Source organism: Fundulus heteroclitus, chromosome 2, assembly GCF_011125445.2.
Source record: "Fundulus heteroclitus isolate FHET01 chromosome 2, MU-UCD_Fhet_4.1, whole genome shotgun sequence".
NCBI lineage: Eukaryota > Metazoa > Chordata > Actinopteri > Cyprinodontiformes > Fundulidae > Fundulus > Fundulus heteroclitus.
In genome coordinates, this window is record NC_046362.1 from 33,390,764 (window position 1) to 33,414,395 (window position 23,632).

The 23,632-nt window shown below is 40.8% G+C and overlaps 1 protein-coding gene across 1 annotated transcript; it reads right to left on the reverse strand.

Annotated features, from left to right (window-relative positions):
• Window positions 1–405: 405 nt before the first annotated feature.
• Window positions 406–21,829, reverse strand: LOC105929743 (aminopeptidase N). Its single transcript, XM_012867640.3, has 23 exons — window positions 21,505–21,829; window positions 20,947–21,044; window positions 18,705–18,821; window positions 18,055–18,241; window positions 17,835–17,977; window positions 16,975–17,111; window positions 16,421–16,547; window positions 16,185–16,339; window positions 15,985–16,098; window positions 14,246–14,389; window positions 12,853–12,918; window positions 12,668–12,733; window positions 11,141–11,313; window positions 9,141–9,220; window positions 8,925–9,055; window positions 8,737–8,792; window positions 5,688–5,835; window positions 5,524–5,615; window positions 4,065–4,175; window positions 1,993–2,160; window positions 1,514–1,654; window positions 1,272–1,353; window positions 406–1,102 (listed from the first exon to the last, which is right to left on the reverse strand). Exons 1-23 carry the CDS (start codon window positions 21,636–21,638, stop codon window positions 947–949), a joined length of 2,826 nt encoding a protein of 941 aa, XP_012723094.2. The 5' UTR covers window positions 21,639–21,829; the 3' UTR covers window positions 406–946.
• Between the last annotated feature and the right edge of the window lie 1,803 nt (window positions 21,830–23,632).

Sequence of the window (23,632 nt, forward strand, 5' to 3'; positions counted from 1 at the left end):
GCTTTAAAGACTTCACCAGAACCCATCTGCTGTGCTCCTTGGTCTTCATGATGCTGTTCTCTAATATTCTCGAACAAACCTCTGAATAGCTTCACAAAATAGCGTGATTGGAGTTTATTTTACACGTAGCTGCAGACTCTGTGACTACCGAAGACGGTTGGTTCCTGTCGGTTTTATTAAGGAGAATCAAAGTGGATAGAATACATATAACACTTTTCGGGCTTTTAATTTGTAAAAGTCTTAAAACTCGTGCATCATTTCCTCTCCTCAGTTACACACTACTTGATGTTATTTGGTTGCAACGTCACAAATTGAAAACAATGAAGCGGGTGTCAATACTTTTGTAAAGAATGTTACCAAAAACTTTTGAACCCCACCTTCTGGGTTTGCGTCTTCAAAAACAAATCAGATGAAGTTTTCTTTATTTCATGATTTACATCAACTTCAACCATTTCAATACGCTTAATTTCTCAATGAAAAAAAAAGAATTTATATTCACTTAACTTTTGTACATTTATTTTCCCTTGTTGCTTTTTTCACGCCACTGTAAAGCAGATAATCAGCCTTTGATTAAATTCGTTTCACATTATTGATTTAGAGCTGGTAACCAACATGTTATCTCAAGGCACTTTAAAAACAGCCAGAATCATTTTTATCACATATACAGAAATGCATATTATTCATTGTGTACTTCTTTGAAGACTATTTTGCAGTGTTTTCCTTATATTGAGAAAAAAAAATGTGTATGTTAAGCTGCCCTTTGCTTCTCTGCAGGCCTGTGTTCGGACAGATCAGTAAAAGGAGTCTGTCCCTTCTCCCTACGGTCAGGGATTCATTTCTTTGTAAAACATTCTTGCTTTGTGACTCTAATCGACACTTTTACACCTTCAAGCTGCTCTTCAGCACCTGCTTCCTCTTCTTGACTCCCAGTTCCCGGCCAGTGCTGCTAATTTTCAGTCTGGCTGGTGAACCAGTGCAGGACCACCTGCTTGTTCTGCTCCACCCACTTGATGTTGGCCTCGGTCCTCTCCAGGGACTGATTCACTGCCAGTGCTGCAGAACCGAATCCCAAATCTTCGTGTTCCTTCACGAAGTCCTTCAGCTGTTGGAGGAGTCAACAGGTTAGACTAAAAAAAACACGACTGTAGCTCAGGCTGCAGCGTGGACGACTGAGGTTCAGGCTGCAACAGTTAAAACTCAGACTGCAGATCAGCTCAGAGAGCGGCTCAGATTCAGCTCAGCGTGTTTGAAAGCGAGTCCCAATCACATACCTGTTGCAGATCAGCAGGTGTGGAGAACCTCGCCGTGACCCCACTGATCAGAGAGGCGAAGGAGAAAGAGCCGACGCCGTACCTGGAATAAGAAAACAAAAACAAAAGATTTATGAAACTTACAGCAGCTTTTGCGAATCTCAAACATTTAAACACCTCATGTAACTGAGCCTTTATAAAGACAGCTTGGAAATGACGAGTGGACACAAAGTTCAGCGTCGTGGTCTGAGTTTGATGCTCACTCTGTGAACATGTACTCCCAGTGCTCCCTGACAAAATCCCAGGCCAGACCGTGTCCCTCTCGGTTACCGGCCACGGCCGTGATGACGGAGGTGGCGTCCTGTTTCCGGATCATGGCGGGGTTCAGTGTGGACCGCAGGTACCTGCAGGAGCAGAAGACACATGATGGGATTTCACGAGGTTTTCCAGCCTCGCTTCACTAAAACCTGCAAGTTTAGATTCTTTGTTATTTGAACAGAAGGTAAACAAGTTGTGAGCATCATATTTAAGAACTGTTAAAATCATTTAAAGGTATGTTTGATGCCCATGGATGTAAACAAATCAATGGAAATTATGGAGCAAGGTTTCCACTAGGAGACACTGCTCCTTTAAAAAGGTCCATGCAGAGTTGCATGTGAGCCTTTAGTTTGCAGTTTGGTTTCAGACCCTGGACCCCCAGAGGCCTGACAGATGAGGCCGTATTAGGGAAGCTGAAGCTCACCTGTCCAGCAGCTGCGTGTCGTTGCTGCAGGCCAGAGCCGACATGAGTTTGCTGACCTCGCTGGCTACTGAAGCCTCTCTGAACTGCGACCATGTGAAGTTCCACTCCGCCTCGCCGCCTGCAGCCACGGCGCTGCAGTACACGGCCGAGCGCAGGTTCGGGTGGATGCTGCGGGGAAGAGCGGCACATTAGCTTCCCTTGTTCGCCAGGTAAGGTGGAGCGCTGCACTCAGACTAAACATTTTACCATGAAGGAGAACAAGAGCAATAAAAGGAACCATTTTGAAGAATAAAAGACCAGAGCTGGCCTAAGATAAATAATCTAAGGTGACTTCTCACACAGAATGATCAGAAAACTTCAGATTGATAATATAATGATGAAGAATAAACCTTCTCTTTGAATTAATTGTCAATAAATTACATTATTACTTTTATGCTTTTAATGCCTAAATATGCTGTATATCATAATGTAAATCGTTTATTGTGTTTTTGTCAGTCAGATGTTTCCTTAACCAGAGACTATTAATTTGAACCTTGCACCTACAGTTAGTGTACATTTAGGTATGATGCTGATTAGCAATACTAGGCACTTAAAGAATGAAACAACATTTTCAATCTTTTTATGTCGATTACATTATTGATTGTGCTGTTGCTCAAACACGACTTAGAATTTGAGTCAAAGTATGTTTCTGAAAAAAAAGCATCACCTTTTTTCATCGTCTCAGTGTTTCAAACACAGCTAATTGGCAGAAAGTCACCATGATCCACAGTCCTAGGAGCTGCTGTAATGTAACAGTGGCGATGGGCTAGTGGTAAGGGGGCCAGGCCTTAAAGGTCGCTGGTTCAAAACTCAGTTTATCACATTGGGTCCCTGAGCAAGACCCTTGACCACAGATTGTTCCCCGCCACTCAGTGTGGCAAAGCACTGCTCCCTAAGGGATGGGTTAAACACAGAGACAAATTTCCCCTCTGTGGGACTAGAAGAGGAAAGATTTCTTTATCTAAATTGAATTACAGTGTGTTTTTTTAACCACCATTGTGTTTTTATAGTTACAGTTCTTACCAATGCAGCTAGACACTGAAAAATGACTTTGCTGCACTGTCGCAAGACCGGCTGTACCCTTTTTCGCAATAACAAATCAATACTAAAGATTGAGTTTTAAATTTGCTTCCTTTTCCATGACACAGTGTTTCACATACAGCTAAATACTGAAAAATCTATTTACTGTATCGTCCCAGGAGCTGTTAGCCCCAGTTTTGTGATAAAAAATACTGCATCTAATTTTTTTGTATCTAAGTCTACTTTCACAATTAAGTATATGAGTAAATGTTGCAAAATACACATCATTTAAAATTTCTACAAATTACACATGTTACTAATCAACATGAATTTTACTAATTTCCCTTGCTTAATTGCTTAGTGTTGCTAACAGGCTTGCAAGCCAAAATTAGAAACAACTTTTAGGATAGGAACTGATTCCTGTCAGTTGTAGAAGACATCAGTAAGCATATAAAAATGTCCACTATGTAGCACAGATTAAAACCTTTATTGAGTTTATCATCTATATTCTACACGGTCTGCCCAGTGCATCCTTTTAGTTCACACTCTTGACATCGAAGCCCTTTGTAATTCAAGAAGCATATTTGTTAACCAACATTTGTGGTATTCATACCACAATATTGTATTTAAACTGGAACATGCATGAAGCTAATAACCCGTCTCTAAGGGGTTGGTACTGTCTGTATTGGCCAATAATCCCCTAACTGCATTTTTGGGAACTAATTGCAATGCTGTTACATTGCAAATAATGGTTTCACGCCAAAATAAATGTACTACAGAAGCACTATTTGCTTTGAGGATGTTGTGTTTTTGTAGATTCCGAGAACGCATATGACAGGGTGCCGACTGAGGAGCTGTGGAATTGAATAGGAAACTCTACAGTAGCACAGAAATATGTATGAGAGCTGGAAGACAGCGGTTAGGTGTGCTGCAGGTGTAAAAGACACGACACAAAAAAAACCTAACAAACAAACAAAACAAAAACAGTGAAGTTTTGCATGAATCAGACCCACAGGTTGCGTTCAGGGCTTCCCATCCACTCTTTGAACCACATGCCGGTCAGTTCCTGGCACTCCCTCAGTCCTGTCCTGCAGCTGGTACGGAGTGCATTTACATGGTTGAGCCTGCAGGGGGAGACAGAACCTGTTATAGACGGAAAAGTTGCACATAAAGCAGCAGCACTGACGTACAGCTGTCATGTGTGACCAAACGAGACCTTGTAACCAGCAAAAAATCCTTATGTTGTCTCAAGATAATTTATGGCACATGCTGTCCTGCATGTTTTAGATGTCTCTGCTCCACCCACCTCTGAATCAATTGAGTGCAGGATCTCCTTAGTAGTTATCAAGAGCTGCAGAGGCCTGTTAATCAGGCTAAATCACGCCTAAAACACACCGAATAATGGGTCCCGAGGGCTAGGGTTAAAAACCCATCATTTATGGTGTTAAGGTGGAATAATTAGTCTTGTAAAGGGAAGTGGGGTGTGAATGCTTGCAGTGCTATAAATACAGCTTCATGAGGTCAGCAGAGCACTTATGCTGCTTGATGCAAGTTTTGAATATCATATGATAAAGTTGTTGAGGTCAAAATTTATCTGAAGGACAGACTGACCAACAGGGATCAGGATAAACTGTGGCAGAGATGAAGGAATGCTTCATATCTACTAAGGATGGTCGGTAACACAGAGGCACAGTAGAAACACATGCACACAGTCACATCTAAGGTCAAACATGTTGTATTCTGACGTAGTAACATTACTACAGATGTTTATGAAACTGTGCAACTTTTCCAGAACTCTTTGGTTTCAGGAAAATAATGTTGCAGATTTCTTTGCATCAGAACCACATTGGCATATGAGTAACTTCAGGCGGAAATGTTTTGTGGTTTTTCCTGAGCTATAGCTTTTTTCCCCCCTCTTCATAGAAGGTACACCTGGTCTGGTGTTCTGTTAGCTGTGGCATTATCCAGGGGAGGCAGATCATCCACTATTACCACATAACATAGAAAGTACTCCTGGGTCATTGTGTGCTTCTGTGCTTTCTGTGTCTCTGCTCTGTCTTCTCTAAGCCCCAGTGGGTGGAGGCAGATGAGCGTTCACACTGAGCCTGGTTCTGGTTCTGCTGGAGGTTCTCCTCCGTGTTAAAGGGGAGTTTTCCTCTCCACTGTCGCTTCATGCATGCTCAGTATGAGGGATTGCTGCAAAGCCATCAACAATGCAGACGACTGTCCACTGTGGCTCTACGCTCTTTCAGGAGGAGTGAATGCTGCTTGGAGAGACTTGATAGGAAATATTTTGACCAATCCATATAATCTGATTGAATTTGACTTTGTAAAGTGCCTCGAGATGACATGTATGTATCATGTATCATGAATTGGCACTATATGAATAAAATGTAATTGAATTGAATAGCTGCCTCCCATCTTAAGTAGATGCATCTGTATGAATGGATGTTCACGTGGGAGTAAACTCACTGGTCGGTGTGCTTCTCGGGAACTTTGGTCCAGTTTGACGTCAAGTTCCTGAAGTGCAGGAAGAGTGGATTCACCTGTTTCCTGATGTAGTTCTGATGGAGCACACAAATGTGAGAAGAAGCTGGCTTGTCTGTTTAAATGCTCGTCCCATCAGACGTTTTTACCTGCATGGGCTGATAGACTTCGGTTCGGTCTAGCATGAGCTCGAAATAGTGCAGGTTGTTGAGCGCAGACTGCCACGGCATGTACTCGGTCTCCTGGGACAGGTAGGAGGTGGTCCTGAGAGCCAGAGAGGTGGGCATCAGCTGGGCCCTGCAGAGGCGAGATTTCACATCCAGACCAGAGCACATTTTAAGGAATTACAGGAGATTAAATTCTTTTTTCATTGGCAAATTCCTCTTTGCATCTAATTAAAGCATTTTTTGTTAGCTTTTAGAAGCGTCCACATCATGTAGTGAACGATGTTTTCAATCAAACTGCAACAACTATCCCCCATGGGTAGAAGAAGGACGAAATGTTCAAAAAAGCACAAAGGGTGAAGCTCTGAGGGTTGAAATCTGTGAACCACTTTAAAGTTTAACTCAAGAAAAGTAGGGGAGCAGTAGGGGATTAGTGCTCTGTGGAGTAAATTAATTCAGATTAATCTGAACAGAAAGTAGGAAGAAGTAGAAAACAAAGACACATCACAAACCAGAAGAAAAAAACCCAAGAAGTTTCTTGTAACTTTGACTTTTATTTCACGCAGCAAAAAAGTGATTCTTGATTCGTTATTTTTTCTAACATTATTCAATCTGAAGTTTTGTTAAAACGGATAGAACATCAATATCAACAGCAGTAAAGACACAGTTGTAGTTGCTTGCAATAACAACAGAACTTCACTTCATAGATACTCTAATAACGAAATGCAAGTCAAAGTAAAAAAAAAATTAAAATAATAATTGCATTAGTTAAATTTCAGCCAGATCTCCTTGTAACTCCTTACAGTAGCTTGGTCTCCAAGTTCCTCAAAGATCTTCAGTCTTTCTATGAATGTTGGCTATTTTGTCATGTCAAAATAAACTAAGATAGGATGTTTTGTGGCTAATCTAACTAAAATAAGGTTATAAGTCAAGCTGAAACATTTGGGCTAGTTAAACCAAGGTAGACTAAAGTAAACTAAGATAAGTAATATTTTGATAGCTTAAAAATAGCTAACCTATAGTACATCAATGTTAGAGTGATCATATTTAGATTTTTTGTCTGTTTGGTGCAGGACTGAAGCACAGACAAGAGGCGGGAAGCTGAATGATGAACGATGAACGATGAATGATTCATTTAACAGAGAAGACTATGAAATTTCACGGATGAAACGAGAACAGGCTAGAATCCCGGATGGAGATGGAGGACCTGACACCTACAAGTGGCTGAGCTGATCGTATGTATAAGAGGGAGACAAGAGGAACAACATGTGGGATGAATTAAGGCCGTTAAGCGAAAGGAAAGGGGGGGGGGGGGGGGGGGGGAGTGAGCAAAGGCAGAGGGAAACCTGAACCTAACAGGGGAAACGTTAGAACAACCAGCCATGAGGGAAATATCCAACTAAATTAATAAAATAATAAAGGGTTTAAGACAACTAGACAGAAACTGAATCTAACAGATACCAAATTAAGTTATAAACATAAATACTGAACCGAAGCTCTAATAACGGGAGAAACAATACGAAAGGTGAAAACACAAACAGACTGCAGGACCTTCAGGGGGCTGTAATAAAATATATATATATATATATATATATATATATATATATATATATATATATATATATATATATATATATATATACAGGACAGTCTTGGAAAATTAGAATATTGTGATAAAGTTCTTTATTTTCTGTAATGCAATTAAAAAACATGAAATGTCATACATTCTGGATTCATTACAAATCAACTGAAATATCGCAAGCCTTTTATTGTTTTAATATCGCTGATTATGGCATACAGCTGAAGAAAACTCAAAAATCCTATCTCAAAATATTAGAATATTTCCTCAGACCAAGTAAAAAAATAAATTATAACAGCAAAACAAAATCAAACATTTGAAAATGTCCATTAATGCACTCAGTACTTGGTTGGGAATCGTTTTGCACAGATTACTGCATCAATGCGGCGTGGCATGGAGGCAATCAGCCTGTGGCATTGCTGAGGTGTTATGGATGCCCAGGATGCTTCAATAGCGGCCTTTAGCTCATTTGCATTGTTGGCTCTGGTGTCTTTCAGCTTCTTCTTCACAATAGCCCACACATTCTCTATGGGGTTCAGGTCAGGGGAATTGGCAGGCCAATCAAGGACAGTAATGCCATGGTCAGTACACCAGTTACTGGGAGAATCTTATGTCGTCTCTTAACCACTACCATACTTGTGATTTAGTTTACTGAACCAAGCTGAGTGTTTTTCAAGGCTCAGGAAACCCTGCAGTGTTTCGAGTTAATTAGACGATTCAAGTGATTAGTTGAATAGCCTACTAGTATACTTTTTCACAATATTCTAATATTTTGAGATAGGATATTTGAGTTTTCTTCAGCTGTACGCCATAATCAGTGATATTAAAACAATAAAAGGCTTGCGATATTTCAGTTGATTTGTAATGAATCCAGAATGTATGACATTTCATGTTTTTTATTTGCATTAGAAATTAAGTGTTAACGAGCAGTTGGACAGGTGTACCTAATAAAGTGGCCGGTGAGTGTGTATATAACTCCCAGTGGATCCTGACAATTCCCAGAAAACAGGACGCTTGGCCTAGTTCTGAAACACTTTAATGATAATCTGATTACTTGTTGGCAGCTTGTAATTTTAACGCAATCAAAGAACAAATAGTTAAATAACGGCTCGCTTTTTGAGTGAACTAATCTGAGCTAATAATGAAATATTCCATTTATTTTCCTTTCTTCTGAACGTAATTAGGAAAATACACTTATTTATCAAACAGAACTGTGTACACCTTAGTCTAGTTTAACTCCTTCTGTTAACGGTAGGTTGGAGTTGCACAGCTCTCGTTGTTTATGAAATGTGTTGAATTCTGACCTCTCTTTAGGAAAGTGACAGAGTCCCATGGGTGTCTGTTAACAGAGAACTTAAAGATCCAATAAATAAATAAAAATGTGGTTCAAAATGATCTGCCTGCTGACAATTCAACACGAAAGGAAGGTGACTGAGGACATTTTACCCGTCTCACCTGGCCAGGTTGAACGCGTCGTCCACCAGCTGAGCTCGGTTGATTAGTGGGATCACCTGAGTTGAGATACGGAAACATGAGACGGTCTGCAGGGGGGCGACATATTCCTGAGAAAAGCTGAATAAAGGTGAGATTTATCAGCAGGCGGATATTCTGCTGCACCCATCAGGCGAGGCGTTACTGGTGACCTGGTGGTCGGCGCTGAGCTGAGAAAACAGCCGCTCCCAGTTCCCCAGGTCGTAGTTCACCCGGTAATACCCGGTTACGTTGATGTTGGCCAGAACCCACGAAGGCCCGGTCCTCATGTCCACGTTCAGGTCTGACGAAAAGCAAACACATTTTCAAAACGCTGCGTTGTGTTTAGCAGCGAGCTCTCTGCAGATTTAAACACTTTAAAAGCGCACCTTCCTTCTTTGTGAGCCACCAAAGGTCTTCACGGACGTCGCCGTCTTTCATCCAGCGCACAGGAATCACCCACTCGTACCTGGAAGACCGAATGCTGTCAGAGCTTCCCCTGTGGAGCTGGACATGCGCTGCAAATGGACAACTACCGGCAAACAAGATGGAATCAGCACAGTTTGATGCTTCATCTGTTGTCTTTTATTTAAAATGGACAACAGGCTGGTTGGTCGCTCCTGAAGGACGGGCCCTTCATATTGCCAATCATATTCCAGTTTCCTCTAGAAATGTTCTGTGGGAATGTGGTTAATCTGTTTCCTGGTGAACTTTACTCAGTAAGCCTAGAAAAATGCCCTGATGATCAACAAACTTCTGTCCTGTTGATGGAATGAGAATAATCTCTAAAATTACAGGATCCACCTGTGCATTTCCTGCAGAGGTCCTGACTGCCACCCCCAGATGCATGCAGCCCCAGATCATCGTTCTGTACGGACGTGTTGAACTCATCGTTGGGGAACGTTACTTCCTTGGCCGATGCGGTTCACCACTGAATCCCGCTTTCATCTAATTATCCCCAGTCAGTGACCGCTCCACTTTGGCATGCTGGAGCCTTCTCTTGTTCTGTGTAGTTACCTAGTTTTCTTAGATTTTTGCTATTTTAAAGTAATTTTACCTTATGTTTACTTTGCTGACAATTGTCACTTAACCATGTCTCTGGTCTAACCAGATAATTTATTACTCTGGATTAGGTATGTGCTAAAGCAGGGGTCACCAAACTTTTTGAAACTGAAAGCTACTTCATTAGTGTTGTGTCATACCTTCGAACTAGAAGAGTCAGAGTTCACCTCTTTATGTAAAAATAATCACATTTTGCTTGTTTTGTTAAATATATTTTGATTTTTAAATCTATATAAATGCAAGTGGGAATAAATAGGAAGAGTAATGGAGAATAGAATAAAGTTTAGATGCAATTCACTAGTGGATTGTGCTGTTTTTAGAGCAGGCTCGTTGCCGACACATGCGGTCCTCGGGGGCTACTTGGTTCCCGCGGGCCCCATGTTGGTGACCCCTGTGCTATAATGTCAAAAACATGAATGCCAGGACGTGGATGGGAAGCCTGTGAGAGGTCTCCAGGGCCCGAAAGGTACGCAGATGGTTCTCTATTATTTGTGATACAACGGGACAATTGTCCAACTGCCTTCAGCAGACAAGGTTGGACTGATTTATTATTGCAGTTGCAGCAAAGAGGTGTTCTGGATGGAGCGCAGCGCCTGCGTGTCACACTGGGATGGTCTGGTTTGGTCTCTAGGAATTTGAAGCTGGATTTCTAATGTGATAACTGTGGTAGCAGCATTGTGCTTGTGATAACCGATGCTTTCCCAGAAAGCCACGGCAGTGGAGGGACAGGGAACTGGTAAGATTGTGAGTATAAGTGATGCTGATGTGATGATTCGACCAAGCTGCATCTTTACACTCTGGTGGTTGTTTTTAATGGCGTTTTAGAAGAATTTCCCGACAAATAAATCCCAGATTTGTTTAAAATTATTATAGACACTAATAACATCCACCAAGAGCTGAAAACTGATTAATGAAAAGTCCTGGGCCTAGTCAAAGCCCAGATCTGGCTCTCGTTCAGATGCTGTGGGTTAACTCAAAACAGGCTGTTAATGCAAGAAACCCAAACATCTCACAGCTGAAAGTGAGGAGTGAGGCAAACTTTACTCAGGCCAGTGTCAAACACTGGTAGATGAAGTTATTTCACTCAAAGGGGGTTGCACTAACCATTAAGGGGCAGGTCGTCCTCATTTAGAACACACTTTTGTTGGTTTCTTTAATTTTGTGAGTTTTCCTCTAATTAAGCCCCTCTCTTTTTGAGAGACAAATAACAAAAAGACTACACATTTATATGTGACGCTTTTTACAATCACCTAAGATGGCTGATTCCATCTTTTTTGCAGGAGGTTGTATTTTAAACACATATTCATGGTGTGGCAGTGTTGCATACTTGTATGGTGATTTGACGGTGACATTCTTTTCTGGATCCAGCCGGAAGTGATTCTGGGACACCTTTCCTGTGCTCGTATCTATTGTAACCACTGGGAAGCCCATCTGAAGCACCCAGGGGTTCATGATGGCGGCCACTTGATGAGGAAGAGGCACGTTGTTGTCTTTCACGGCCTGCAGAATTCACGTTAGTGACACGAAAAGATTCACCAACAGTTAAAACTAGTCCATGCATTTGTTACTTCAAGGCTGGATTATTGTAATTCTTTACTATCAGGAAGTCCACAAAATGCAGTTCAAAGTCTTCAGCTGATCCAAAATGCTGCAGCAAGAGTTCTGATGAGAATCAACAAGAGGGATCATATTTCTCCAATTTTAGCTTCCCTTCATTGGCTTCCTGTTAAATCAAGAATAGAATTTAAAATTCTTCTTCTAACGTATAAAGCCCTTAATAATCAAGCTCCATCATATATCAGAGCTCTGATTACCCCGTATGTTCCTAACAGAGCACTTCGCTCTCAGACTGCAGGTCTGCTGGTGGTTCCTAGAGTCTCTAAAAGTAGAATGGGAGGCAGATCCTTTAGCTATCAGGCTCCTCTCCTGTGGAACCAACTCCCAGTTTTGGTCCGTGAGGCAGACACCCCGTCTACTTTTAAGACTAATCTTAAAACTTTACTTTCTGACAAAGCTTATAGTTAGAATGGCTCATGTTACCCTGAGCTACCTCTATAGTTATGCTGCTATAGGCTTAGGCTGCTGGAGGACATCAGAGTCTATTTCTCTCACTCTGCTGAGTTCTCCTACTGCTCTCCAATTGGCATTGTTTGTTGTTATTTCAACTTTTAACTTTTTGTTCTGTCATTGTTTCTCTTCATAGAAGGTACACCTGGTCTGACGTTCTGTTAGCTGTGACATCATCAGGGGAGGCAGATCATCCACTATTACCATCTAACATAGAAAGTACTCCTGGATCAATGTGAGCTTCTGATGCTTTCTGTGTCTCTGCTCTGTCTTCTCTAAGCCCCAGTGGGTCGAGGCAGATGAGCGTTCACACTGAGCCTGGTTCTGGTTCTGCTGGAGGTTCTCCTCCCTGTTAAATGGGAGTTTTCCTCTCCACTGTCGCTTCATGCATGCTCAGTATGAGGGATTGCTGCAAAGCCATCAACAATGCAGACGACTGTCCACTGTGGCTCTACGCTCTTTCAGGAGGAGTGAATGCTGCTTGGAGAGACTTGATGCAACCTGCTGGGTTTCCTTAGAGAGGAAACTTTATGACCAACCTGGAGGATCTGATTTTATTTGACTTCGTAAAGAGCCTTGGCATGACATGTGTAGTAAATTGGTGCTATATAAATAAAATAAAATTGAATTAAATGAAGGATGTTAATGCTACCCATCAATAAATACAAGGTATCTGGAAGCAGCCGGCTAGAAAGAGTTCATACAGTTATCCAACAATAATGAGTAAGATAAGAGGTAGAATGTTTAAGGATTTTTCAGATGTAAAAATCAGAAGCCCTCATCTCACCATTTGCAGATGTCCCCATAAGTCACTCCCAACTGTGTTGCCGTAGGAGAAGTGCCTAAGGTAGCTCTGTGGATGAATGAAGAAAGGTTGTTTTGAGGGCAAATGCTTTTGGGCAAATAATTTACACTAAAATGAGATGAACTGATTTCCACTTTTCTCTTGAGAAATCCAAAAATCAAACGTACACTGAGTCCTTGTTTGAAGACCGACTCTGACAGGAAGTCCGACAGCATCCTCAACACGGCGGCTCCCTGAGACACGGACACAAAAAACAGGAATCAGGTCATCAATGCATCAACAGATGCAGAAAGGTTAATTCTCCATGCTTTGAAGTGGCATCTAAGAAATGCAAAGCTCTGAATTTCCCCGCTACTTTTATCATGTGGGGGCAACAAACTATCCATCGACTCCATGTTTGTCAATAAATAAAAAAGGACATGTTCTTATTAGAACATGAAGATTGCACAATAAGGATAAAAGTAGAGTTTGGGTAGAGTAGCCAAAAGTTGTACTCAAGTAAGAGTAGCACTACTTGAACATATCTTTACTCAAGAAAAAGCAAAAAATGGTCAGCCAAGAAATTACTGGAGTAAAAAAAGTATTCAGTAAGAATACTTAGGGGTGTAAATCACCAGCTTTATCACAATACGATGTTATATTGATTTGTTTGGGTGACGATACGATATGCAACGATATCAGAAAGTCTGTTATGATGTCAGATCGATGCTGTCGATATGATGTAATACCATCTGTTCATCTAACACTATTATTTAAATTGATGCCAATAAGAAAAATGGAGGCGCTTTGAGCCCAAGCTGTGCACAAAAATAACTGTTAAAGATGGTTTAGCCAAATACGATTTGACCATTTTATTTTTTAGCATTTAAATAAAAAACGGCAATTGTTTAATTTTGAAATACTACTACTAATAATAATAGATCGCTACAGTCTCATACCTGAAAATAAAGGCATATCTTATAAATGGCAATATGAAACAATATTTATATTCTGCATCGATATATTTAGTTGGTCATTAAATCATTAAATCGATGTGGATCGATGTATTGTTATACCCCTAGTAGTTACTACTTTTCAGTCTCAAAATATGTTTTTGTCAGAATGACTTAAATTGTGGGAAGAGGGACTGAAAACATTACAAAGAGAAACACTTAAAAAAATACCACTTATTTTAAGAACTGTTACAAAAGTCAAAATCAGCTTTATTTTCAGTTCTTCACACAATCCCACGGTGAAGACAAGACATATTCTAGTATTTAATGTATTCAAAGAAAACATATCTAAGATTCAGGTAATTAATAAATAAGTAAGAAAGCGTTACCATCTGGAAAGCAAGAAGTGATGGATATAAACAAATTAATTAAAGATAATAAACCTAGATATAAAATATCTTGGCTTCAGACTTTGACTTCCTGACAGGAATAAGTCCAGAGAAATTTAAAAAATCTTTGTAAGGTTCTTTAGTTGTAGATTTCTTGATCTGAGATTTCACAAACATTGTTTTTAAACCTTAAAACGGTTAAACTTGAAGTGTTTTCTGCACAGTTTGGCATTGTGTACCTTGCTGTAGGAGATTGTGTCAAACTGCTCCATGATCTGCTCCGGGAGGGTGATGCTTTCCTCTTTAGAAGTCAAAGGATGAGAGGACGCCAAGGCGTCGACGGCAAACACTTTGTGCACATCGTCCAACACTATCAAGTCTTTCTGAATCAAACAGGCAGGAATGAATCAAAATAAGTGCAGAACGGGACGACACGGTGCTGTGACAAAGATTTCTTCTGCTTTTGCTGCTTTTTTTTTGTTAAACTTAAATGTGTCAGATCATCAAACAGACTTTAATATTGGATGAAGATAACCTGAAGATAACCTGGGACATTACAAAAGCAGCTTTCAAGTGATAATGCCACTCATTAGGGGAAAGAAAGCTTCCCACACCAATATGACTTGATGTTAAAAAGTAGTTGCCTCCTGAACCTAATAACTAATAAGTGTCACTTACAGCAGCAATAACTGACATTATTAGTTTCTTATCACTGGTGATGAGAAAACGCTGATTTTTGGCCCAGATGCTTTGCAGAAATAATTTTTTATTTGTATTTTTCAGCGAGGTTGGAGGGTTTGATTGAAAACAGCCTGTTTGAAGTCTCACCACAGCATCTGATTTGGATTTAAGTCATGACTTTGACTAGGCCACTTCAAAAATGTTCTTTATTCATTCAGAGGGGACCTTGCTACTGTTCTTTGGATCCATGGTCTCCTTCAGAAGCAGATTCTGACTGGACTAAAGGTTCTGTACTGGTGTCTCTGTAGGATTTTAAGGGAAAATTCACGAGTCCATCACTTTTCTCAAGTTGTTTAAGTCTTGATAAGGCAGAGCAGCCCCAGACCATCACACTGCCACCACCGCGTTTTGACTACCAGTCAATTCAATTCAGTTCAATTCAATTCAATTCAATTCAATTCAATTCAATTCAATTCAATTTTATTTATATAGCGCCAATTCATAAAACATGTAATCTCAAGACACTCTTCAAAGTCAAATTCATGTTCTGGTTCTGAAATACTGGATTAGTTTTAGGTCACATGTAACATGACACTCATCCTCCAAAAAGGTCCTTTTGTCCCGTCAGTCTACAGAATAATTTCAAAAAGTCTTGGGGATCATTTAAATGTTTTTTTTGGTAAATGTGAGGCGGCCATTAACGTTATCTTTGGTCAGCAGTAGTTCTGGCCTTAGGACTCTCCAACGGAGGCAGTCTCTCTTCGTTATTGTTAAATCTTGAACTCTGACCACTTAACCAAGGGCAGGGCTTTAGATGTTAATCTAGATTGTTTTGTGGCCTCCTGCGTAATCATTGATGAGATCTTGGATTCATTTTAGCTGATCAGACTCTCCAGTTTCGTCCCTGCCGCATGTTTTCTCCACTATCGATCACTGCTGGGATATTTCAGACAATGGAGAGGTTCTGTTTGAATGAATTATTGTGCCTGCAGGTCAGGTAGTAATCAGGCCTGGGTTTGGGTGTGAAACTGAACTCAGATTTCTAAAAAAATAACGTAGTTTAATCACAGTTAGGCTATAATTTAACCAAGCCACGACTTTTCTCTGGAGGACTACATCAGCTAACCATTGTTTTCAGTTAAGCAGGTTATCTTGATCCAGTGTTAAAACTGATTTGATTATCCGACACCTTAAAGAGTGACAGAAACACAAAAACTGAAGAAATCTGTAAGGGAGGAAACACTTTATCACAGCCCTGTATGTACTGTTAAGCCTGAACCCACGTCTGCCTCCTTACCACATGCCATTCAGGTTCTGCGTGGTCGGCTCCAAGGTACGACACGTACGAGGCGAAGCCTTCGTTCAGCCACACCTCATTCCACCAGCGCAGCGTCACCAGGTTACCGAACCACTGCAGCACACAGAGGAAAAGTTTGTCGGCTCACTGATCCACAAGTTTTTTTGTTTTTTTTTAGGTTAACGAGGAAAACAGATTACCATGTGCGCCAGTTCGTGGGCAATAATGGTGGCGGTGGTTTCTTTATTGCTGTTGGAGGAGGTCTCGGGATCATACAGGAGGTTGGTTTCTCTATACGTGACCAGTCCCCAGTTCTCCATCGCGCCAAAATAAAAGTCCGGTAGAGCGATTTGATCTGTGAATATCAGAGTTGAAGGAGTCAAGACAACCTGCGGGATGTGCCTGCACGGTGCCTTCACCGTGAAGAAAGACTCACCTGACTTCTTCAGCGGGTAGGAGATGTTATAGTAGGACTGGAAGAAGTCCAGTACGGGTCCAGTTACATTAAGAGCGTAGTCCCCCTGTCCCTGGTCTATGGCCTTCCTGCGAGCCCAGATTCGAATCTGCAAACATTTCAACAAACGATCAGAAAAAAACCCACTAACATTGAGAGCGATCGGTTAAATCGGCTAAATTAGCCTCTTAAGAGAGCGCTTTACAGCAGGGATTCCCAATGTGGGGGTCATCAGATGATTTGTTTTGGATGTGCTAAAAAGTTTTGGTATTTTCTTATTTCTGAAACTGATACCGAATAAAAACTTTGCAAGAAGCTCAACATTCCTCATTTTAACGCAGGAGGAAAGCTGCACTGTTTTTTTAAGCCTTCTTCTGAAAATACTACTTTACTCTTGTAATTTTATGGCTTTATTCTCATAATAAAACATCACACCTGCCAAAAGGGGGTCGTCAGTGCCTGGCTCTGTTATTTTGGGGGTGGTAAGCGGAAAAGTTTGGGAGCCCCTTTCTTTAGGGTATGACAGGGTATCAGACCTGAGTGTTTCCTTGTGTTGTGTTCAGGTGAGCGTAGTCAGACACGATGATGGCCAGCAGGTAGGTGGACATCTTCTCGGTGGCTTCAAACTTTGTCTGCAACAAAGTCTGTCCGTCAATAGTGACGGTCTCATGATCTAAACAGTGCAGACAGTTAAAATTTTAAATTCAGTCATTAATCATATTTTAATGAGGCAGGAGTTAAAGATTACAAAGGAAGACTCATCTTTGCTGTACTTTGCACTCACCAGGGCAGAAATTCCACCATGTCAGACTTTTCATATTTAAATAATTTGTGGTCAGTATAAAGTGGAACAACAAAGCTTTGGGCTAAATTCTTCGTTATTGTAGCTTCACAGGCTCCCTTCTGTACTGAGGCGCGTTTCTTATTCTCATATTTTCTTACGAGCCTATTTTGCTGCCATTTCAGGGAATTTCTGCCAAGGCAAATCTAAATTATAAAAACAGAGAAAGTACTTAGAGAAAGTCTTTTAAGACTTTAGAAAAATGTAACCTATAATCTGATCCAATCTGTATAATATGATTGAATTTGACTTTGGAAAGTGCCTTGAGATGACATGTATCACGAATTGGTGCTATATAAATAAAATTAAATTGAACATAAAGGTTTGATACTTAAAGCTTTAAACTTGGATTGGCTCAGATTGGCTTTTGTAAATCAGTCAGTCAATCTGTGGTCAAACCCTTAAAAAAGCATTGCTTTATACAGTTAGATCATCTTTAATTAACCAAAGGTGGTAGAAAGAAATCTGAGATGACTTGGTGAAGCAGAATGAGCAGATTTAGTGTATTTGAACGATGAATAACGACCAAAGGCTGCAGGTTTGTGCTTTTCTTACCCACTTCCATGCCGTTGGACAGGGCGACCGTTTCAGGCGGGTGGATGAGGGTTATGTGGAAAACCGCCTTCATGGCCGGCTCGTCAAAACAAGGAAACGTTTTCCTGGCATTAGTGGGATGCATCTGGGAGGTTGCAATGATCCTGTGAAGAGTTTCAACTTTGAAGCCGGCCGTTTTAAAAAGGCTAACAGAGACAGTGAGGCAGGACCAACAACCTACTTTCTGACGCCGTCTTCTTCATACTCGCTTCTGTAAAATCCAGCCAGGTCATCAGCAAGCTCTCCCGTGAACTCAGCGTGCAGCTGATACTTCTGTCCGCGGGTCAGACGACTCCTCAGCTGGATGACCAGATACTGCATTTGACTCTGCTGCCAAGTTTTCTTGATGCTTGGAGCAGATTCTCCCCCTGGAGAACCGATATTGAGAATTTAACTCTGAAATGGATTAAAACTAATGATCCAGCCGCTGGCAGGAGCACCTTTAGGGGAACAGGTTATATATGGATGTGCCATCTATCTATCTATCTATCTATCTATCTATCTATCTATCTATCTATCTATCTATCTATCTATCTATCTATCTATCTATCTATCTATCTATCTATCTATCTATCTATCTATCTATCTATCTATCTATCTATCTATCTATCTATCTATCTATCTATCTATTATATATTTTTACATATATATTTTACCAAGGGAGGCTTCAAACCTATAAATCCTCCCATGACAATTTATTTTATTGCAGTTAAGGGTACAAACCTCCGCCAAGCGCGACAGAGAGAGAGGGGAAAGAGGAATAAGGTGGACTGACTAGGAGAAAGGGAGAAGGGATGAGGGAGTTGTGTTTTTCATGAACCTTCTCTGTACCTTCAGCAGTGAGCCTGACCGCGTGGCCATCTTCCATCCCTGTGTAGTTTAGTTTGTTGGAGTGAATCAGAATCAGATCTGTCGATTCCAGACATTCAAACTGCACAGTGGACCGACCTGGTGGGAGATCGAGAAGAAAAAGAGCTAAGAAATGATGATATATATTAATATGATAACCTTTATTTGTCATTTCAGCAAATAAAATGTGTCCTCTGCATTTAACCCATCCCTTAGGGAGCAGTGGGCCATACTGCGGTTGCTGGGGACTAATCTGGGTCTTAATCAGGGACCCACAGTGGCAGCCTGTGGGATTCCAACCACAGAACTTGGAGCTTTTACAAGATCCAAGCGCCCAACACCAACCACCTCACCACTCTCCATGCAAGACCAACAGCATTGGTCTTAATGGTCCAACAGATAAATATAAAGTCCACGACCCAAGCAATCTTTTTTTATATATATTTGATCTGCCAGTCACTTAATGAAGTTAATCAAGGGAAAATTGGCCAATTAGCTGGTGCATTCCTATAGGAGTAATGAGCAAAGGTTAAATGCCCTAGGGCAGGGGTGTCAAATTCATTTCTATATGTGGCCACTTTGGCGTCATGAAGTCATTAAAAGGGCCGGTTACATGTGTATAGATGATACTTTTCATTTCATAATTTCATTCCAGTTCACATAGAAGTATAAAAAATGCACAGTAACATAAAAGTAGCATCTTAGCCCCAGTTTATACAGTTTATCTGCAAAAAAAGTTGATATTGGGGTGAGTTACACTTTAAACTCATCGTTCTGCATCACTTTTTGTCCTTTTGGACATTTCTGGGTTGTTTTAATGTGTTGTGGGGAAACTGACATCTAGTGGCAGGATACTGTTACTACAGTTAAAAAAAAATAAACATTCACTACAGGAGGCACAGTTTTAGCCACTGTATTCACTTTAAAAGGATATATGTCTCTACTTTATGACATGATATGCCTTTTTAGGCTCCTGAGGGCTGGATAATTTACCTTGACGGGCCGGATTCGGCCCGCGGGCCTTGAGTTTGACACCTGTGCCCTAGGGTCATTTATGGGGAAGTGGAAATGATCTTGTTTCAAAGGTCTACCTTCAGTCTGCAGCATACACAACATAAAGCTTGGCTAGATGTTAAAATGCTCCACAGCCAGTGGTTTAGGACGTTGGGTCATGGGGCTAATGGGTATGGGGTTAAAACCACTGAGCTATATAATACACTGGAGTGCTGATTTTGCCGAAAAACTGAAGTCACTGGCCGCCATCTTGCTACTCCCGACTCTCACAGAATCCCATAGGATTTGCTTGGAATAACAAGCAGTTTTCTGGCTGTGTGAAAACGTTTCACAGGTAATTCTACAGTCAGTGGATGTACTAACACTATCAACTACTAGGAAATTAGGTGCTGAAATATTTTACATGTTATTCATATTAAATATATATAAATGTATATATAAGTATGTGTATATGTATCTATGTATATATATGTATACACATATGTAAATATGTTTTTGTATATTGTTATTTATATATTTATAAATTTTAAACATATATATTTAAATTAATAAAATGCAAAATATTTCAGCACATGACTTTCTCAGTACTTGATAGTTTTAGAACATAACATAAAAGTATATGGCATTTGACATTTTAAAAGTCTTAAGCCCCCTCTGAACATGAGAAAATCCTCGTTATTCGATGCTGTAGCGCACATATTCCATAGTTACTGGGGGGAAATAGGGAGTACCAATATGGCGGCTGGTGGCTTCAAAGCGACTCGTTCAAACAGACGGTGATTAGCACTCCAGTGTATTATATAGCTCAGTGGTTAAAACCCATCATTTACTTTCCCTGCAACAATTTCTGGCTCCTTCTGGGGGATCCTACGGCTAGAAGTAACACGTTGTCTCAGAGAAGAGGACTGAGCAAGCCAAATTTAGCTGCTTGTATCTTGTTTCAGTCAGGGTCCATATCTGATGATTGAAGGTGAGGGTCAGATGGTCGGAGCAATGCCCTATATTACTGCTGAGAAAACCCCGAACATCTATGCAGGACACCTAAATAGTTGCACAGCTCTCGTAGAAGCAGAATGTGACCGAAAAGCAGCAGCTGCAGGGAATCTGCCAACCATTTAGTGCTGCTTCTGTGCATTTTCTCCAGACTGAGGGGTAGATTGTGGTTTTTACAGCCGTTTGCTGCAGCCTAGGAGTGAAAACCTCGACTCACCGGTGAAAATGTAGAGGCCAGAGTTTGGGTTGGGCTTGAGTCGAGGCCACAGGGTGATGTTGTAAAACTCAGGGACTAAATCTGTGGGCAGACGATACCTGAGGGCAAAAAGCACAAAAATCAAATACAGTGACATCAAGGGGAACATGTTTCCTTTTTCTTTGTGTTTTTTTGTTGGTACAGTTTCTGTAGGTTTTGTTGTGAAATCCTTTGTGGTGTTTGTTGCCCCTTTCTTCCTGGATGCATTCCTGCTGCCAGTCTGATTTATTTTATGGCGATCAGCAAAACGGAAAATTGCTTTTTATCCCAAACATGCCCTTATTTATCATTTGATTCTGGACGAATTTAAGTGAAGCACAGCCACCGCAGAACGACCTGCACAATCTGCACAATCTGAATTAAATGTTGGTCAGCTGACATATCTTAGTTAAGTTTCCTTAATAAAAAAAGAGAGAGAAACTCTCGTGTTCCTCTGCTCGGTGTGCGGATCTCCAGCACCTCTGCATGCTTGGACAGAAGAACATCCTGCTGTCCTTCACGGCGCCCGTCCCGTCCTACCTGTCCCAAGGAGCTGTGACGTCACCTCCTCCTGTCAGAGCGATGGTCCACAGCGTGACGATGGTTGCCACGGAAACCAGGGCCAAGACAACGCAGAGGCCGCACAGCCAGGTGACTTTGCATCTTTTCGCCATGGCGCAGCTCTCTGCGGATGCGGATTAAAGCTCAGCGTCAGGCTCCTGCAGACGGCTGGATGAACGGCAGCTCGTCCGCTCAGCTGGGTCCCTGCAGGAATGAGAAGCAGGAGTTGCTTGTCAGCGGTTAAACCTCTCCCCCCTCTGCTGCTCCACGAGGAGCTGTCGCTCTGAGGAATTAATGGATTATATATTAGGTCAAGGAAACTTTGGTGGGAACTGACTACGCTGATAGTGATTAACGACCCAGAAAGTTGCCGCATTATCACCGTGCGGTCGTAAAACTCCGCATATCTGCTGAGAGTTCTCACACATGTGACGCAGGGGGTTTTATCGTCCGTGTTTGTCATGAGATCAGAGGCCAAAACACTTGAAAACACTTCAGAGAAGAGCAGCAGACACACAGAGCTGCCTGATTTGAGACTTTTCTGCAACACTCCTGGCTTCCTGGACAGTTTTTGGTGAAGTTGTGTAGATGCAATGACATAAAGATGGTTTAATTTTTATGATTTTCCTTCTTCAAAAAAAAAAAGAAACTTTATAAATGTACTAAATGATTGGTTTATATCGGAAGCAAGGAAAATGAAACTAAAATGTATTTTTGTTGTTCGATTTTAGGAAAAAAATTATAAAATTTTACAAAGAAAAAAAACTGATTTGTAAAATGAGGACAGCTGAGTGATTCCTTTGCATAAATACAGAAGATAAAGTTACGAAGCTCTCTTAAGAATATATATATATATATATATATATATATATATATATATATATATATATATATATAAATCATGCACTTCTGTTGTAGATGTTCTATGGAGATACAGAAAAACTGCTAAATGCACCCATTCTTAACGCCTTTATAATCAAAATTAGTTCTTATATAGTTTTATAAGCCACATACCGCTATGGAGCCACAGGTTGCAGGCCCCTGGCCCCTGGCCTAGACAAAAATCACAGTTTGATGAAGAGAAAATAGCATTTTAGCTCCAACAACGTGATTTTCATAAGGAAAAAATGTACCCAAAATAGAAACTATGCATGTGAGGAGTTGATCATAGGGAAGTATTGTCCGGTGGTTGCATAAAATGATGAATGGACATGTTTTTATGCAATTTATTGAAAGCTCCACCCAATTAGGTTTGAAGAAATGCGTTATTGCTGCATCGAGGAGGCACATTCCTTGGCCTTGGAAACGTAAACCTGAAGCCTGTTTCAGGTTGGTTTTTATGCGAGGAGGAGGCACGTTGGTCCTCTTCTGATTAGACTGACATCCTGAGAATTGAAGCGCCTCTTCTACAGTTATCTGCTGAGGGATCGCTGAATGTGGAAAACAGTGGGTGTGTCTCTGGGCCTATAAAGATGGGCTGTGTCGATAACCCAGAGCGATCTCTGGGGTCATCTTGATTCTCCAGACTTGACGCATCAGTCTGTAATTTTGACACGGACTCTGAGTCAACACTCATCCCTGAGGATTTCTTACACCAATGCACAACAGGAGTAAACATGTTATAGAAAAAAATTAAAAGACAAATAAACCACAGCAACTTCATGAAATATTTTAATTGCCTTTTTTTTTCAATACAGAGCAAAATTGTTGCTTTGAAAAAGATAAAAACTTTCAGTTTCAGCTAAATATTATGATAAAAAGATAAAACCAAAACCAGAAAGGGTAAATTTTTGGTTTAGTTTACAAAAAAATTGACTATTTTTAGTTTATACTTAGGTTTTATTATTGATTATCTCCCTAAATTCAACAGCTGGTAAAAAAAAAGAAATTAAAGTTGGGTTTTCATTTTAGTTTGAAGTTGGGTTTTCATTGTTTGTCTTTTGAAGCTAGAAGCCTTCTTGTTGCTGCCACTTTTCTACCCATTTGGGACTATAGCGATATAATTTATATGCATGCATGTTCACTCTGGCTGCATATGTTGGATGCTGTGCAACATGGAGCTTTACGTTTTATCGCTGGTCCTGGAGGCCTTACTCGTCGTTGTCGT

What these genes read in the sequence shown, in the direction of transcription:
- LOC105929743 (XM_012867640.3), bottom strand. Translation starts at nt 21,638, where the DNA reads ATGGCGAAAAGATGCAAAGTCACCTGGCTGTGCGGCCTCTGCGTTGTC. An exon ending in TGGCCTCTACATTTTCACCG is followed by an intron (nt 18,822 to 20,946) that starts GTGAGTCGAGGT and finishes ATCTCCCACCAG; the next exon opens with GTCGGTCCACTGTGCAGTTT. An exon ending in GTGGCTCACAAAGAAGGAAG is followed by an intron (nt 9,056 to 9,140) that starts GTGCGCTTTTAA and finishes GCTTTTCGTCAG; the next exon opens with ACCTGAACGTGGACATGAGG.